The 18007-nt window shown below is 44.9% G+C and overlaps 1 protein-coding gene across 1 annotated transcript; it reads left to right on the top strand.

Moving 5' to 3' along the window:
* Window positions 1–103: 103 nt before the first annotated feature.
* Window positions 104–17676, top strand: LOC137439080 (uncharacterized). Its single transcript, XM_078767030.1, has 6 exons — window positions 104–166; window positions 11506–11542; window positions 13269–13387; window positions 15168–15509; window positions 16968–17285; window positions 17417–17676. The coding sequence occupies exons 1-6, from the start codon at window positions 104–106 to the stop codon at window positions 17546–17548; spliced, it is 1011 nt and encodes a 336-aa protein (XP_078623156.1). The 3' UTR covers window positions 17549–17676.
* The last annotated feature ends 331 nt before the right edge of the window (window positions 17677–18007 follow it).

Genomic DNA, 18007 nt, shown 5'->3' with positions numbered 1-18007 from the left:
TAGTACACACAATTATTCGAGTGTGTGTTCTAGTATTTTAAATATAACATTATTCTTTCACGGAAACGTAAGTAGTGAAAAGGGATATAAAATTATATTTACGATGACGTCAGAAGAACCCGGTGGTTTCCGGCGCTCTGGAGACTGGAGTCCTGTGGAGATCTGGGTATGGATGTCGGTGTTTGAGTTTTGTTTACCAATTTGAGATACTCGGGTCATTGTTTTTGTTTACCAATTTGAGATACTCGGGTCATTGTTTTTGTTTACCAATTTGAGATACTCGGGTCATTGTTTACGTTCTTTGGAGATGACGGTTTTGGGGTCAGGGTCGTAAGGGGTTTTGCTTTCGATTTGGTCTTTATTTCGGAAGACTTGTACTTGTAGTTGTACAGTACATTAAAGTGAGGAAATGGACATTTGAGCCTCATTGTTTCATCGTGTGTCGAACCTACCTCATTATTCCTTGTCTCTCTCTTTCTCCGGTCAAACAACCTGATTTGTTTACCTATTTGCCTCCATCACTTCTCTCTCTTTTGTTAACCCAAAAACCACAACTTCCGTCTCCTCTCGCTCAGTATTAACCAGGTGTGGATGTTTAACTTTAAGCACCATCTTATGACTTATGTCCACGTCTCCTTCAAGTTCCAGCAACAAGTCCCACTGGTTCATTATTCCAGCATCAGTAGTTTTTAATCGAAATCGCATTTTGGGCAGTATACATATTGGAGTGTGCGTCGGCCGAGAAGCGAGTGTGCGTCGGCCTAGAACTAGATGCGAGTGTGCGTCGGCCAAGAACTAGAAGTGTGCGCGGCGGCCTAAAACTAGAAGCGAGTGTGCGTCGGCCTAGAACTAGAAGCGAGTGTGCGTCGGCCTAAAACTAGAAGTGAGTGTGCGTTGGCCTAGAACTAGAAGCGAGTGTGCGTCGGCCTAAAACTAGAAGTGTGTGCGTTGGCCTAGAACTAGAAGCGAGTGTGCGTCGGCCTAAAACTAGAAGCGAGTGTGCGTTGGCCTAGAACTAGAAGCGAGTGTGCGTCGGCCTAGAACTAGAAGCGAGTGTGCGTTGGCCTAAAACTAGAAGCGAGTGTGCGTCGGCCTAGAACTAGAAGCGAGTGTGCGTCGGCCTAAAACTAGAAGTGAGTGTGCGTTGGCCTAGAACTAGAAGCGAGTGTGCGTCGGCCTAAAACTAGAAGTGTGTGCGTTGGCCTAGAACTAGAAGCGAGTGTGCGTCGGCCTAAAACTAGAAGCGAGTGTGCGTTGGCCTAGAACTAGAAGCGAGTGTGCGTCGGCCTAGAACTAGAAGCGAGTGTGCGTTGGCCTAGAATTAGAAGCGAGTGTGCGTCGGCCTAGAACTAGAAGCGAGTGTGCTTTGGCCTAGAACTAGAAGCGAGTGTGCATCGGCCGAGAGGCTGGAACTAGAAGCCAGTGTACATCGGCCGAGAGGCTAGAAGTAGAAGCGAGTGTGCATCGGCCGAGAGGCTAGAACTAGAAGCGAGTGTGCATCGGCCGAGAGGCTAGAACTAGAAGCGAGTGTCCATCAACCTCGAGGCTAGAACTAGAAGCCAGTGTACATCGGCCGAGAGGCTAGAACTAGAAGCGAGTGTCCATCAACCTCGAGGCTAGAACTAGAAGCCAGTGTACATCGGCCGAGAGGCTAGAACTAGAAGCGAGTGTGCATCGGCCGAGAGGCTAGAACTAGAAGCGAGTGTCCATCAACCTCGAGGCGAGAACTAGAAGCCAGTGTACATCAACCTCGAGGCTAGAACTAGAAGCGAGTGAACATCAACCTCGAGGCGAGAACTAGAAGCCACTGTACATCGGCCGAGAGGCTAGAACTAGAAGCCAGTGTGCATCGGCCGAGAGGCTAGAACTAGAAGCCAGTGTACATCGGCCGAGAGGCTAGAACTAGAAGCCAGTGTGCATCGGCCGAGAGGCTAGAACTAGAAGCCAGTGTACATCAACCTCGAGGCTAGAACTAGAAGCCACTGTACATCGGCCGAGAGGCTAGAACTAGAAGCCAGTGTGCATCGGCCGAGAGGCTAGAACTAGAAGCCAGTGTACATCGGCCGAGAGGCTAGAACTAGAAGCCAGTGTGCATCGGCCGAGAGGCTAGAACTAGAAGCCAGTGTACATCGGCCGAGAGGCTAGAACTAGAAGCCAGTGTGCATCGGCCGAGAGGCTAGAACTAGAAGCCAGTGTACATCGGCCGAGAGGCTAGAACTAGAAGCCAGTGTACATCGGCCGAGAGGCTAGAACTGGAAGCCAGTGTACATCGGCCGAGAGGCTAGAACTAGAAGCCAGTGTGCATCGGCCGAGAGGCTAGAACTAGAAGCCAGTGTACATCGGCCGAGAGGCTAGAACTAGAAGCCAGTGTGCATCGGCCGAGAGGCTAGAACTAGAAGCCAGTGTGCATCGGCCGAGAGGCTAGAACTAGAAGCCAGTGTGCATCGGCCGAGAGGCTAGAACTGGAAGCCAGTGTACATCGGCCGAGAGGCTAGAACTAGAAGCCAGTGTGCATCGGCCGAGAGGCTAGAACTAGAAGCCAGTGTGCATCGGCCGAGAGGCTAGAACTGGAAGCCAGTGTACATCGGCCGAGAGGCTAGAACTAGAAGCCAGTGTGCATCGGCCGAGAGGCTAGAACTAGAAGCCAGTGTGCATCGGCCGAGAGGCTAGAACTGGAAGCCAGTGTACATCGGCCGAGAGGCTAGAACTAGAAGCCAGTGTGCATCGGCCGAGAGGCTAGAACTAGAAGCCAGTGTGCATCGGCCGAGAGGCTAGAACTAGAAGCCAGTGTGCATCGGCCGAGAGGCTAGAACTAGAAGCCAGTGTACATCGGCCGAGAGGCTAGAACTGGAAGCCAGTGTACATCGACCGAGAGGCTAGAACTAGAAGCCAGTGTGCATCGGCCGAGAGGCTAGAACTAGAAGCCAGTGTGCATCGGCCGAGAGGCTAGAACTAGAAGCGAGTGTGCATCGGCCGAGAGGCTAGAACTAGAAGCGAGTGTACATTGACCTAGAGGCTAGAACTAGAAGCCAGTGTACATCGGCTGAGAGGCTGGAACTAGAAGCCAGTGTGCATCGGCCGAGCGGCTAGAACTAGAAGCGAGTATACATTGACCTAGAGGCTAGAACTAGAAGCCAGTGTGCATCGGCCGAGAGGCTAGAACTAGAAGTGAGTGTACATCGACCTCGAGGCTAGAACTAGAAGTGAGTGTACATCGACCTCGAGGCTAGAACTAGAAGTGAGTGTGCGTCGGCCGAGAGGCTAGAACTAGAACTAGAAGTGAGTGTGCGTCGGCCGAGAGGCTAGAACTAGAAGTGAGTGTACATTGACCTAGAGGCTAGAAGTAGAAGCCAGTGTGCATCGGCCGAGAGGCTAGAACTAGAAGCGAGTGTACATTGACCTAGAGGCTAGAACTAGAAGCCAGTGTACATCGGCCGAGAGGCTAGAACTAGAAGCCAGTGTACATCGGCCGAGAGGCTAGAACTAGAAGCCAGTGTGCATCGGCCGAGAGGCTAGAACTAGAAGCGAGTGTACATTGACCTAGAGGCTAGAACTAGAAGCCAGTGTGCATCGGCCGAGAGGCTAGAACTAGAAGCCAGTGTGCATCGGCCGAGAGGCTAGAACTAGAAGCGAGTGTGCATCGGCCGAGAGGCTAGAACTAGAAGCGAGTGTACATTGACCTAGAGGCTAGAACTAGAAGCCAGTGTACATCGGCTGAGAGGCTAGAACTAGAAGCCAGTGTGCATCGGCCGAGAGGCTAGAACTAGAAGCGAGTATACATTGACCTAGAGGCTAGAACTAGAAGCCAGTGTGCATCGGCCGAGAGGCTAGAACTAGAAGTGAGTGTACATCGACCTCGAGGCTAGAACTAGAAGTGAGTGTACATCGACCTCGAGGCTAGAACTAGAAGTGAGTGTGCGTCGGCCGAGAGGCTAGAACTAGAAGTGAGTGTGCATCGGCCGAGAGGCTAGAACTAGAAGTGAGTGTACATTGACCTAGAGGCTAGAAGTAGAAGCCAGTGTGCATCGGCCGAGAGGCTAGAACTAGAAGCGAGTGTACATTGACCTAGAGGCTAGAACTAGAAGCCAGTGTACATCGGCTGAGAGGCTAGAACTAGAAGCCAGTGTGCATCGGCCGAGAGGCTAGAACTAGAAGCGAGTGTACATCAACCTCGAGGCTAGAACTAGAAGCGAGTGTACATCGACCTCGAGGCTAGAACTAGAAGTGAGTGTGCGTCGGCCGAGAGGCTAGAACTAGAAGTGAGTGTACATCGGCTGAGAGGCTAGAACTAGAAGCCAGTGTACATCGGCCGAGAGGCTAGAACTAGAAGCGAGTGTACATCAACCTCGAGGCTAGAACTAGAAGCGAGTGTACATCGACCTCGAGGCTAGAACTAGAAGTGAGTGTGCGTCGGCCGAGAGGCTAGAACTAGAAGTGAGTGTGCGTCGGCCGAGAGGCTAGAACTAGAAGTGAGTGTACATTGACCTAGAGGCTAGAAGTAGAAGCGAGTGTCCATCAACCTCGAGGCTAGAACTAGAAGCCAGTGTGCATCGGCCGAGAGGCTAGAACTAGAAGCCAGTGTACATCGACCTCGAAGCTAGAACTAGAAGTGAGTGTGCGTCGGCCGAGAAGCGAGTGTGCGTCGGCCGAGAAGCGAGTGTGCGTCGGCCGAGAAGCGAGTGTGCGTCGGCCGAGAAGCGAGTGTGCGTCGGCCGAGAAGCGAGTGTGCGTCGGCCTAGAAGCGAGTGTGCATCGGCCGAGAAGCGAGTGTGCATCGGCCTAAAAGCGAGTGTGGGTACTTGTAGAATCTAGGGCATCCTGTTAGCCTATATTGAGTATGCACATGATTGAATAATAGATAAATTATTTTGCAAAGATGACAAGGAACTGAAGTGGTCGGGAGTGGGGGGGATAGGAAGGAGGTTGTCTATATAGGTGAGTAAAACACATTTTTTTCGTACGTAATATGTGCATGTTAAATGATCCAAGGATGTACTATACTTTAGTTGTGTTTTTTCCATTCTATAATGCTTCCTCATGTAAAATTATTTACACCTGATTGTACAAACTGACTGATAAAACGAATTACCACTAAAAGCAATTTATCACATGACTGGTTACCCAACATCTGCTTTGAATAACATTGAGATTATAATGGCACTCGGTGGAGAGCATACCTCAGCCAGGCTGAACAATTTACATTTTGTATCCCACTGGTAGGTCGGATCGGCATCTGGACCTGAACCAAAATCGAATCTGCTTGTTCTTGTCACCTTCTCAGCTCATCTGCCAAGTTTTGTCACAATCCGTCCACAAGTTTTTGAAATATCAAGTTACTAGCGAGGTACCAATACTACACAGTACACATGGGTGGGAGCCCAAAGTCTTGCTGGCATGGACAACCGGTTCGTGAATGACTTTGCCAATAAGCTTACTGCAGCTGACCCCGCCATTATGTTTGTATATGTGGTCATTGCCAAATCCGCAAATGTGAGCTAAACAAAGTCTCACATGCGGACAAGGTAGGCCACCCGCTGGGACCCCAAAAGGTTTCACGGAAAGTTTGGCGGGGATAACCTCAAAAGTCAAAACTGAGGAAGTAGTTCAGGGACGGATAGGCAGCTTTAGCTTTAGCAGCAGATAGGATAGGCAGCACACTCCTGCTTTATTGTGTAGATTATATAGATTTTGGCCCCATCTCTCCATGGTGAAGAATCACTTTTACAATTAAAAAAAATTCTCATGTCCAGATCCAGCTTGTCCATCCCATGCATGCGTTCTTTGCGTCCTGTTTTGTTTGTGACGTCTTGGTCCGTTCAGTGTACTAGCTCGACCACGAGCCTCAACTATGTATACAAAAAAGTATATATTATGATGCAAAGATGAACTGATTAGATGTTGGAGTCAAGAGGTCAGAGGTGATAAATAAATAAAAACCGTTTAGAGGCCATTTTTCCCCGCAAAGCGGGGGTTGGCCTTTTTCGGGGACCGTGGTTGTTGTTGTTTTTTGGTCCCCTTTTTGAAGCAATGTTTTACGGCCGGATGCCCTTCCTGCCGCCAACCCTGTTTGTCGTCTTTTTACGACACACAGGGAATTACCAGTGAACTGGTACTCAATTAGCCGACCTCGGAAGGATGACAGGCTGAGTCAACCCCCCTGGTGTTAATTCAGCGATGATTATGTCATTCAGCGATGACCAAATCAGAGGTGATGTCAGGTAAAAATGTGATACTTGGGAACAGCTGAGGGAATTTAAATCAAAATGGGTACAAGTATGTATAATGATGTAAAGATGAACTAATTCGATTTCTGGGTCATGAGGTCAAAGGTCATAGGTTATGTTAGGTTAAATTATGTTACCGCGATAACTTGTGCACCAGTGATGGGATTTTGACCAAACCTGATATAATTATATGTTAATGATGCAAAGATGAACGGAATAGATTTTAGTACCAAGAGGTCAAAGGTCAGAGGTCATGTCAGGTACAAGTGTTATAGTGGTAGGGATTTGAACGAAACCAAATACATGTACCATGATATATGTACAGATTTATATTGAGGTCAAATGGTGTTGAGGATTTCGGTCTAAATTGGAGTAAGCAAAAACCTAATGTGGGCGGAGGCATATTGGTCGACCTCGCGACGTCCATTTATGTCTAGTTTTTAGTTTAATCTCTGCTTCATCGATTAACTTTTACAATTGACTGAAACAAAACCAAAAATAATTGAAATATCATTGTGAAATAATTTTTTTGCATAATTTTTATTTCAAATATTATTATTCACCATTTTTTTTACAGGAGACATCAAGGTTACACTTCTCTGGGTCAGACATTAATCCCCGTTGAGTGGGGGTCCTTGGTTTTGGTGACTGTGTCATAAGGTCTGCAAGTACGGAAAGGTTAAACACACCTGGCTTAGGTGTACGTGCACCCACCTCTAAGTTGTCTAGCCTGAGTTTGAATCTCAACACAGCTACAAACCATCATTGTGGTATTGCACATGCAGGGCAACGCATCATCCTGTCCTTCCGAAGGATGTTAACCTGGGCTTCCAGTCTCGAAGCACCGGCCTTTGGTGGACCTCAACCATCCCATGTTGTACTTTGCAAATAGTAGGTGTCGTCCCTGAAACAAATTCCAAATTGCTGCACAAATCGCCTTCAGTTGAATGTCAGGCATAGTCAGCCAGTTCATGAAAGACTTGGGCATAAAACGTTATCCAGTCGGCCCTGCAAGGAGGCGAGAATAATTGGATACATTTTAAAAACAAGAAAATATTTTTAAATTGCCTAAATTTTAAAGGATGAGCCACTTGCCTTGAATCCTGTGACCATTGATTTGACAATAATGGTTATCATGTAGTTGTTGGAAGAATATGGCACAACAATAGTAGTTCATTTATTTATTTATGAGATCGCCCGCCACAAAGCCTTGAAGGCCACTCGTGGGTGGGGGCTACACAAAGGGAAGTATACACATGAGACAGAAAGGAGGAATCTTTTGACATTCCTCTTGAATTGAGATAGGTTGGGATTTAGGGGAAAGCAGGATGCAGGTAAACTGTTCCAGAGTGATGCTGAGCAGGGAAAACAACTGGAAGAATACCTCATAGTCTTACTCCTCGGGACAGATACAGTGTATGGATGGGAAGGAACTGCCAAACGTGTCGAGCGACTGAAAGCATGCTCAGGTGGAGAAACCTGTGAGAGTGTGGTCATTGCCAAATCCGCAAATGTGAGCTAAACAAAGTCTCACATGTGGACAAGGTAGGCCACCCGTTGGGACCCCAAAAGGTTTCACGGAAAGTTTGGCAGGGATAACCTCAAAACTGAGGAAGTAGTTCAGGGACGGATAGGCAGAAAAAGACAGACAGACACTCCTGCTTTATTGTGGAGATTATATAGATTTTGGCCCCATCTCTCCATGGTGAAGAATCACTTTTACAATTAAAAAAAATTATCATGTCCAGATCCAGCTTGTCCACCCCATGCTTGTCCACCCCATCAAACCACATATCTGTAGAAAAGGCTCAAGGAAGCAACAGAGCAGCGGACTGAGAGAGGTTCCAGGGATGATGCCAACTCCTGTCCCACCAGAATGGCAGCACGTCGCTGGATTCTGTCAAGAAGAGAGAGAGGTGACAGGGCGGAGCTCCAGCCCAAATATGGCAATGATACTCCATGACAGGACGTATAGTGGCCTTATTTATATGGAGCATAGCACCTTGAGAAAGGTATCGCCGAGCACAAAATAAGCAGCCAAGGTACTGGGAGGCTCTTTTGGCTCTACCAGAGATGTATTTTTCCCAGCTGATGTTTGAGCTGATATCCAATCCAAACAGACGGATAACAGGGAGTTCCTGCAAAGGTGAAGAATCCATAGACAGGGTCGGAAAACAAGGTGATCTTGAACAAGACACAGACAACAAGGTGGTCCTTTTTGGTTGAAAGTAACAAGCCAATCTTTTCCCCAGTTCATCACACTCTATAGGTCCTGATTGAAACAAATTATTAGGTGTACCGGAAAGTAATGTCGTTTTTCAAAGAGGAATGCACAGCTTAACTAGAACGGGCACTCGGTAGAGCGCATACCTTCGCCGCAGCTACTGTTCTGTACTTGGCATGGGAGTGTAGGGAACAGAACAGTGAACAGTTTGGTGCTGATTTCATGCAAATCGGATAAGAATTGACCGAGTTATGACAAACAAGATCGGGCATTGAATTCTGAACATTTTGGCATTAGTTGCATGCCAATTGGATAAAAATTGACCGCGCTATGGTAAAAATACGATTTTGACCTTTTCGTGACTTTGACCTTGACCTTTGACCCGATTGCTCCCAAAATCTAATCAAATGTGTCCCGTATAATAACCAATCATCCCACCAAATTTCATGCAATTCGGTTGAATACTTTTTGAGTTATGCGAATAACATACACACACACACACACACAGACATACAAATAAATACACAGCGATCAAAACATAACCTTCCGCTTTTGCGAAGGTAAAAAACAACACTACTTTGCCGGAACACCTAATATGTTGGATAAATTTTTATTGGTCATTAAGTCCATGGCCTATATAGAATAGGATAGGAGCATTCGATGTTGGAGCCAAAGGGAAATGAATGGTGGGTGCTGAAGTCGAATGCAACATTATCAGCTGCACGATTTAGACTGATGAGGGGACTTGAACTCCTCCAGAAGTAGAGATTTTCACAAGGACGTGAAGAGCAGGAGGAGATGTAGAAGCGATATTGGACATTATGAGGTGAAAATTAAACAAATTGACACTTTTATTCACGGAGCAGAAAAAATGGTGTCGAATAATTTTACGGTGACGTTTGCAGCATCAACAAGACTTGTATTCGCTTTTAATTCAACTGGAGTGTGATGTATTATGGTGAAAGAGTACTGTGAACATGTTTCTATTTTGATTTGATGTTTCAGTCAAGTGTACTAACAGAAGTCCATGGTAAAAACATCACAATATAAAATAAAAAAGTAAGCCTTTTATTCTTCCGCTGTTTGAAAGAGCTCAAAATGAGAGGTTATATATATATATATATATATATATATATATATATATATATATATATATATATATATATATATATATATATATATATATATATATGTATTGTTACGGACACGACTTAGAATTAGATGTTATGCTGGGCCGAGCGGAATGGCCGCCGTGTTCGCACAAGTTACCCGATTATACTCGAACGTTGGCCGAATCGCGCTACGCTAGATCAATGAAGGAAAGGACACAACGGCTGGGTTAAATGACACGACACCAGGGGTACAGTTCTCAAGACCTCCGGAGGAGGATATAATATTTGTATGCAGAACGTTTGAGATTACACGGCACAAGAGGTACAGCACAGAAAGGTGGGCACTTATACACGGTCTTATCTTATTCCCGACAGACCACAGACAAACGGGACAAGACTGACTCACACAGGGATTGATGGCAAGGAAGGGCAGGTAGTCGATGCTCAAGGTGCACCTTGGCTCAGGGACAGGATCCACACGGTCCGGTCCAGATATGCGGGGAGGTATCGTCGCGCTGGAGGTGGCGTCTGTTTCTCCTTCGTAGCTGAGGCGCATCTGACGTCACCTCCGGTAAGTGGCTGCGTATATCCAGCGGGGAGTGACGCCCTCGGCTCGTTAGCTCCGCCCCAGATGGAATCGGTCCGCCGCTTCTTATTGGGTGCGGGGGGGTTACCGGGCTCCGCCCTTGACGAGGAGCTGACAGTCAGCCCCTGTGTGGTAACCCCGTCGGAGCACATGGGCAATGGCGGCTAACCAAGCCGGAGTGAGGACGCACACTCCCCGCGCCGCCGCCGCGCCGCCCCCGCTGTTGTTGTAGTTGTTGTTGTTGTTGTAGTTTCATGAGGAAGATGGGAGGATGCGGAGATGAGATTGTGGGGAGGTATTGGGAGGTCCTAAACTTACTACTGGTGCCATACAATCACATTCTGGTGCAACGAAGAGTCAGAATTAATGGAAACGAGTCCTTAACTGACATAGACTAAGAATAACTAGCAAGATGTCCTATAGTTGTCTACGTGAGATGCGGTGAACCTGGGCACGACATTTAATGGGGGAAAAGGGGAAGGTCGGGGCTACAGAGTGTTGTTTACAGACAATGGGACTAGGGAATGGGGGATTGGGGATAGTTGGGGAGTATTGGGGAAATAGGGGAATATTTACAAGCGGATATGGATGGAGGCCAAATCCCATATCCGCAACAATATATATATATATATATATATATGTATGTATGTATATGTGTATGTGTGTACTGTCGATACAAGGAAATATCAATGACAGTATCTGAATTTAACATCCATAATGACACACTGCTAGATGGCTCCTCCGGAGCTTGGCAGGCAATGCGGACATACGTGGCGATGACGTCAATGGTCATGACGTTCACTCAGGTTGGAGCACCAAATTACAGATACTAATTAGTTACTCCCAACCGCATCCAGGTCGACTCCATATAGTGAGTGGATACCAGAGATAATGTTACCGTGTGGCAGGTGGTGCTTATCGCTCCCAGTAAGGTGCAGCAGTAGCTGTATGGGACACCTTACTGGCGGATCCCCACTCATGGTATGAAGTCACATAATTACTGATGTGTGTGTGTGTGTGTATCTATATATATATTAACAGGCAAGAAAAATATTTTTTGGACCGATTGAGGCAGTGGTCTGTCAATACACCACCTGGGTTAATATATGTATATACAGTATATATATATATTTGTCCGATCAAAAATAAATGATAATTTTCCCGTAGTTTTGGATGAATTTGAAGCAACTTTTAGTTAATTCATGTTTTCTCTCTGAGGAGTGTTTCTGTGTTTCAGGGTGGGACAGACAGACAGACAGCATTAGCCTCTATAAGATTTGGCTGATAGGTGACCTTTGACACTGCTCATTGTAAGGTTACAGTTTGATGACTAACTCGTAGTTTATCTTTTCCTTTCAGGCTATGTCACTTAAGGAGGAACCGTCATATGATTTTGGTGAGCTTAGTATTTATTTATTTAATTCCTGAAATGCTTCTTCATAAAAGGAAATATCAAGTGATTCAAATATTTCATGAATGTTTACGTTGTTTAATTACTCCCTCTCTTTTCTAGTTTTGAATATATTGATGCATCTTTTACAGCTAACTAGCTGGGGTACCTGGTGCTGCCTGGGAAAGAAGTACTCAGCTATTTGAAATTACTAACAAGATTGTGTTTATAAGAAGGTGGGGGTTTCAGGACATGTTGGACATTGACTATTTATGGAGTTATTGGCCTCATTTATTGGTTACGTTACGTTTTGTCTGCTTACGGCAGAAGCACTACCTGAGCCCACATCCCAATATACGCATTATAGTGGCCTTAAAGCGGCCTTCAAGGTCAGCGTGTAAAAAAACAAAAAACAAAAAAAAAAAACACCGTTTAGAGGCCATTTTTCCCCGCAAAGCGGGGGTTGGCCTTTTCGGGGACCGTGGTAGTTGTTGTTTTTTTTTTGGTCCCCTTTTTGAAGCAATGTTTTACGGCCGGATGCCCTTCCTGACGCCAACCCTTTTTGCCGCCTTCAACGACAAACAGGGAATTACCAGTGAACTGGTACTCAATTAGCCGACCTCGGAAGGATGACAGGCTGAGTCAACCCCCCTGGCATTAATTCGGCGATCGACCGAGATTCCGAACCCAGGATCCTAGGATCCTAAGCCGGCACCCTAGCCGCTAGCCCAACACCAGGGCTGAGTGTTGTGAGTGCAGTGCATTTTCAAGGTCAGCGTGTGATAGCTTCAAATCTTGGCCAGATTCTGAAGTACCTACAACCAACATTTTTGGGCCTCTACTTGTTCCGGTTTGGCCAAGAAAGAACAACGTACAAACACGTTAAAATATTTACAAGATTTCAACGTTTTCAATGCACAACGTGCTGGAATCTCTACGTAGTTTTTTTTTCCCATGCAGCGCTGGGTCACCCAGTGAAGATCATGTTTTTTAGACTTTAGTAAACCATCAAAAAGATTGATGTTTAAAGCTGTAGCAAAAGTTAACCTGAGACTGCATCACTGCAATGATGGGCCAATTAGCCTCATTTCCTTGTTTGAGGTCGGTTTCATTTTCAGACAGAAAAACACATACGTACAGATAATTGCCTTGAGGTGGTTGGGGGTGGGGGAGGGGGGAGGTTGTGCCCATGACCGGACCCGGGTACTCCTTACACATGTGCAAAATTTTGTGGAGGTTGGCCCAGTTTTTTTTCCATGATTCTTGGACATACACACAAAAATATGGAGGATTGTCTTTTTGGGGGGGGGGGGGGGGGGAGGGGAGGGAGGGGAGTTGTACCTATGACCTGACCTCCAGTGCCCCCAGCACGTATGCAAAATCTGGCAAAGATTGGCTCAGACGTTTTTTTATGATACTCAGACCTACACAAACATACATACAGAGAATTTCCTTGTGGGGGGTGGGGATATTCTGTGGTGAGAGAGGCATCACTTTAAACCTTGAACAGATACTGGAGTACCTACCCTCAACATTTGGGACCTATACATACTACAGTTCGGCCGTGGAAGAATATCGTAGAAATGCACAAACACCTGAAAATATTTACAAGATTGTTTTTACCTTTTTTGATGTTCAACCTTTTCCATTTTGAACTCTCACTTCATCACTTCCTTTCTATTAATGCACTGTATGGTGAACAAGCCTTGTGAACGTGTACCTGTGCGCACAGGCCCTTGGTATTGCCTTGGGGGTGTGCCATTGGTACTTGCAGAGAGGCTGAGACCACCCCCTCTCATCTCTCTGCCTCTCACGCTCTCCAAAACATCTTCTCGGAACTCTCTACCCCTGGTAAAATGTTTTGGTGCAAGTTGTGTATTGATATTGATGTGCAATGATGTCATGATATAATCTGTTATACACAGGAAGAATATCTCGCAAGCAGTGTATGCACTTTTGAGCTTGGTATATTTTTGGCTGCATAAGGAATGCAGTATAAATAGTTGTTATATACAGTTATTAAATAATTACTTTGTAGTAATTTCCAGAATTATTGTGCATGCTTTTGTTTGTCTTAATTTGCTTATTTCTTTATTATCCCCATACTTCTTGAAAAAAATTAATACAGGGAGATATATTGTATTTGGTTCCATCTGCCCTCCATAACCTGGCCCCATCCTACCTGGCTGACCTCCTCTCCAGACACACTCCCACCCGCAACCTCCGCTCTGCTGGTACCAACCTCCTGACCCCCCCCCCCATCCAGACCAAATTCAGATCCTGGGGGGGACAGGGCCTTCTCCATCGCTGCTCCCACCCTCTGGAACTCACTACCTCACACCATCAGAGACTCCTCCTCACTCACCACATTCAAAACATCACTCAAGACCCACCTGTTCAACACTGCATTCAACATTTAACCCACAGCATTTAACCCCTGACTATCTCTTCTCCTTCTCCTTCCTTTTGCTTTGATTATTTACCTATTGATTTTTGTCTTTTTGCACTTGTTTTTTGTACTCTGTCAAAGCGCCTTTGGGCTTCTTGAAAAGCGCTATATAAAATAAATGTATTATTATTATTATCTGTTTATTTGTCCATCTCTTTATCTCCTAAACCTAAACAGTTGTGCAGAAATTCACCAAACTTGGTAGTTATGACCACCACATGGCAAGAAGGTGCGAGAGCAGTATCATTTTTGCCCCGCACCCCTAGGGCAGGGTCAAAAGAGTCAAATACCAAAAAATGCAATTAAGGGCACATTTTAAACCATTTTGTAATGAAACTTTGTATATGCAATCAACATTGGGGGACGTGTGAAATATGTAACGATTCTTTCGGGAAGTTTTGACTGTGAGTTTAGTTTTGACTGTGAGTTTATATTTGACTGTGAGTAGGTGTGTGTCCTGGGTTCATGCCTCAGGGGGTGGGGACTTTGGGTCACAAGGGTCTCAAACTCAAAATTTGATACTGGGTCCTGTTTGGTGGAACTGTTTGCCATCTATAACTGTAATCTGTAATCTTTCGACCTTCCTTTAGATGGGAAGTATGGGGATTTGTGATTGTGAGCCATCGACTTTACTCTAGTGTTTTTTTTTTTTACTGTTCTTCTTTACCTAATCATTTCCCTGTAGAAGACTTTCAGACATATCTTCATGAAAGTGCTTTTTTAATTACTGGCAATTTGCCCATGCCCGCACGAGATTCTGAACTGGATAGCGATGGAGATGGCAGAAATGCAAATGGCGTCTTCTGTCATCGAACCAGCAAGCTGAGAGCAAAAATTCCCATTTATTGCCACACCTGATGCAATTTAAATGATTTCATAGTGTCAAGGTGCTCCATTTTAAACTGTTTGTTCGATATATGTAGATTTTTGATGCCTAGGGCCCGTAATAAAAAATTGTATTGGTGTCAAAGCCAATGATCAATTGCAATTTAATTTAAAATTATTATTATTATTGGGAGGATGTGACAAAGAAGGAAAGGCCATATATTCTGTGAGTAGGGGTGAGAAAAAGTTAGAGCAGAGGGTGGAAAGGGGTTAATGAGGCTGTGAGTGGAGTGTCAAGGTTTCACAGAGGTAATACGTTGATGTCCCCTTACGTACACCATTATGTGTTTTTAACAGTATGACTTCAAGGTGGAACATGAGGCCTTGTGTGCAGCCGAACGCTTGAGGGCACAGAAGACGAAGGCTGAGGAGCGTGATGCTGACCGTGACTCTGTTTCTCCGAAGCCTGACCTCGTCCCAGTCACCACTACTGCTGACTTGAGACTTCCACTCCCATCGCCTCTGACCCCAAGGCCTCCACCTGACCCTTTAATTGCAAAACCTGCTCCAAAGCCTGGAACAAACTTTGACTTTCGTGACTTTGAATCCTCGGTCATTGATCTTGACCCTTTTGAGCATGCGGTAATGTTGACATTAAATGACAAAGAAGAATTGAAAAGCGTTTTGTTCCAGATCAAGGTAAGATGATTTTAAAATAAGAGTCAATAAAGCAGATGTGGGAGTGGCCAAAGGCAATAATGATAGGAAAATTGTGACATTTTAAGTGAATAAAGTGCAAAAATATAACCATAGCCAGCAGTAAAAAAAAAGTATAAGAGGACTTAGGCACTTGGAATTGGGCGTTGTGTTTTTCAAGATCAATTTAAGCAAGACAACTTTATTATCGCTATAAGGATTGTGAATAGAGATACTCGACAAAAATTCAGGTGGAATGATGAATAAATGGATAGAACCTCTAGTTTACACGAATGGCTTCAGCATTTGGATTTCACTGTGCTAGCAGATGTAAGCTTCGTTTCTTCACTATCAAGGTATGTATAATCTTGTATAATTGATCATTGCATTACTGCATTACTAGTCTATTGTGCTGGCAAGCGCATAAATAAATCATTGAAATGAAGAATCTCAATGAGTGAGCAGTATTTATGCGCAGTCCAAGGTTCGCCTGTCTCCCAGCTTAAGGTTATAGGCTCCGCCGACCGACTTGTTCCGTCCGCCACCAATGGTGGACGGAGGTTATGATCTTGCCCCTGTTTGTCGTTTGTTTGTTTGCCTGTGAGCAGGATATCTCGAAATGTGGACGGATTCGGACGAAACTTGGTGGACAGTTTGGGTGTGTGACAAGGACGAATATATTTGATTTTGGTGAAGATCTGTATATGGATTCGGATACGATAATTATTTAATTTTTAAGTGATTCTTCAACATTGAGAGATCGGGTGAAAGGCGATATATAACATGATATTTAAAAAAAGTTATGGACGGATTATGACAAAACTTGATGGACGAGTTGGTTAGGTGACGAGAATAAGCGATTAGATTTTGGTTCAGGTCCGAATACAGATCCAACCCATCAGTGGGATACAAAACATAAACTGGTCAGCCTGGCGGAGGTTTGCTCTCTACCGAGTGCCGTTCTTGTTTACGGATATTTTTGTTTGGTTGGAAATTTGCACAACCTTTTGTAAACAAGGAAATACACTGCAGCTTTTGCAGTTGCTAAGTACACTGTGATGGCAACAAAATATAATCCAAAGACTATTCAACCCAAGACTCATTTGCTTGACGAGTCCTTTCAGGAGGGGCAAACCCTATACTGTTCTGAAATGAGGGCTTCATTACTAATCCACCATCCATATATATGTGCATATGGTGCCTCTTTTGTATTTGGTTCAAGTTGCACAACGTTATTAAAACTTTATGTGGGACATTATTGGGCAGTGCAGAATCTATTAAATTTACTTTGGGGTTTTTGCCTTTTTATGGAATCTCATAAATTGGGAACTTCCTGGCATGTGGCAATCATGGGAACAGCGGGGACATGGTGTGCTTAAATTTACTAGAATGATCAAGGTGTTAAAACATTCCATGTGTGAAGATTGCCTCACCTACTCTCGCAACCCCACTACCCCCCAGCCCATCAGCGATTCTCACGATCCAAGCGATACCAATGAAATTGAACGAGTGAAAAATGAAGCTCAAACCCAAAGTTCTGACTCTGGATCCCACGTCTCTCCATCTTTACCTTCACCTTCCTCTCCTCCAGAACCTCTTGATATTCGTTCTCTTTCTTTTCCACAACTTTCTGATCACCCTCCACAGTCTTCTGTTCCAACAGGTTCTCTTCCACATTCTCCAGCTCTCCCACATTCTCCAGCTCTCCCACATTCTCCAGCTCTCCTACATTCTCCAGCTCTCCCACATCCAACAACGGCTCCTGGAATAGATACTGAGGTGGATCAGCTATTCCGTTTGTTTATTTATTTTTTGCTCGGCTACTTGTTTTTAAACACTCTTCGACTTGTATTCAATCTATCTCTTCTGAAGCTTTTTGTTTTCTTTTCCCCTAAATGTTACCCTCACAGGCCCTTGTGTTAAACACACTTTCATCGCAACTCCAAGAGATGGGTTTTCATAGCGATGCCATTCAACATGCTCTTCATCATCATGGAAACAACCTTGATCTGGTGCTGGAAGAACTCACATCTCCCAAATAGCTTATAATGTGGTGCACGGCACGACAAATTATCGGCAAATCAGTATGTTTGTGCCGTAATCGTACATTGCATTGAATACATTGCATTCCAGTACATATACAGAAAATAAACAAACTCCTGTAACTTGATGTGATGTGGTTTTTACCATGACTGCATTCACCATTTATACATAGGTTTAATGTGAATAACAAATGTAAATGAAAACAAAATTATTTTGCATTCTCTTGCAATAAGTGATGCTGAGCTCACATTTTCACATCATGAACCTGAAAATTTGGAAATTAATTTTGGTCCTGTCATGCGATGTTGATTATCCTGATGTTGTATTGTCTGGCCTTTTGTGCTGTTACATCTGTCGGTTTGTCTGTCTGTGAGCAGGATATCTCAAAAAGTTATGGACGGATGCCGACGAAAACTTGGTGGACAGTTTGGGTGTGTGACAAGGACAAATCAATTAGA

This window comes from Myxine glutinosa, chromosome 13 (assembly GCF_964187855.1).
Source record: "Myxine glutinosa chromosome 13, kmMyxGlut1.1, whole genome shotgun sequence".
In the NCBI taxonomy this organism is placed as follows: Eukaryota; Metazoa; Chordata; class Myxini; order Myxiniformes; family Myxinidae; genus Myxine; species Myxine glutinosa.
This window is presented reverse-complemented; position numbering and strand designations above follow the sequence as displayed.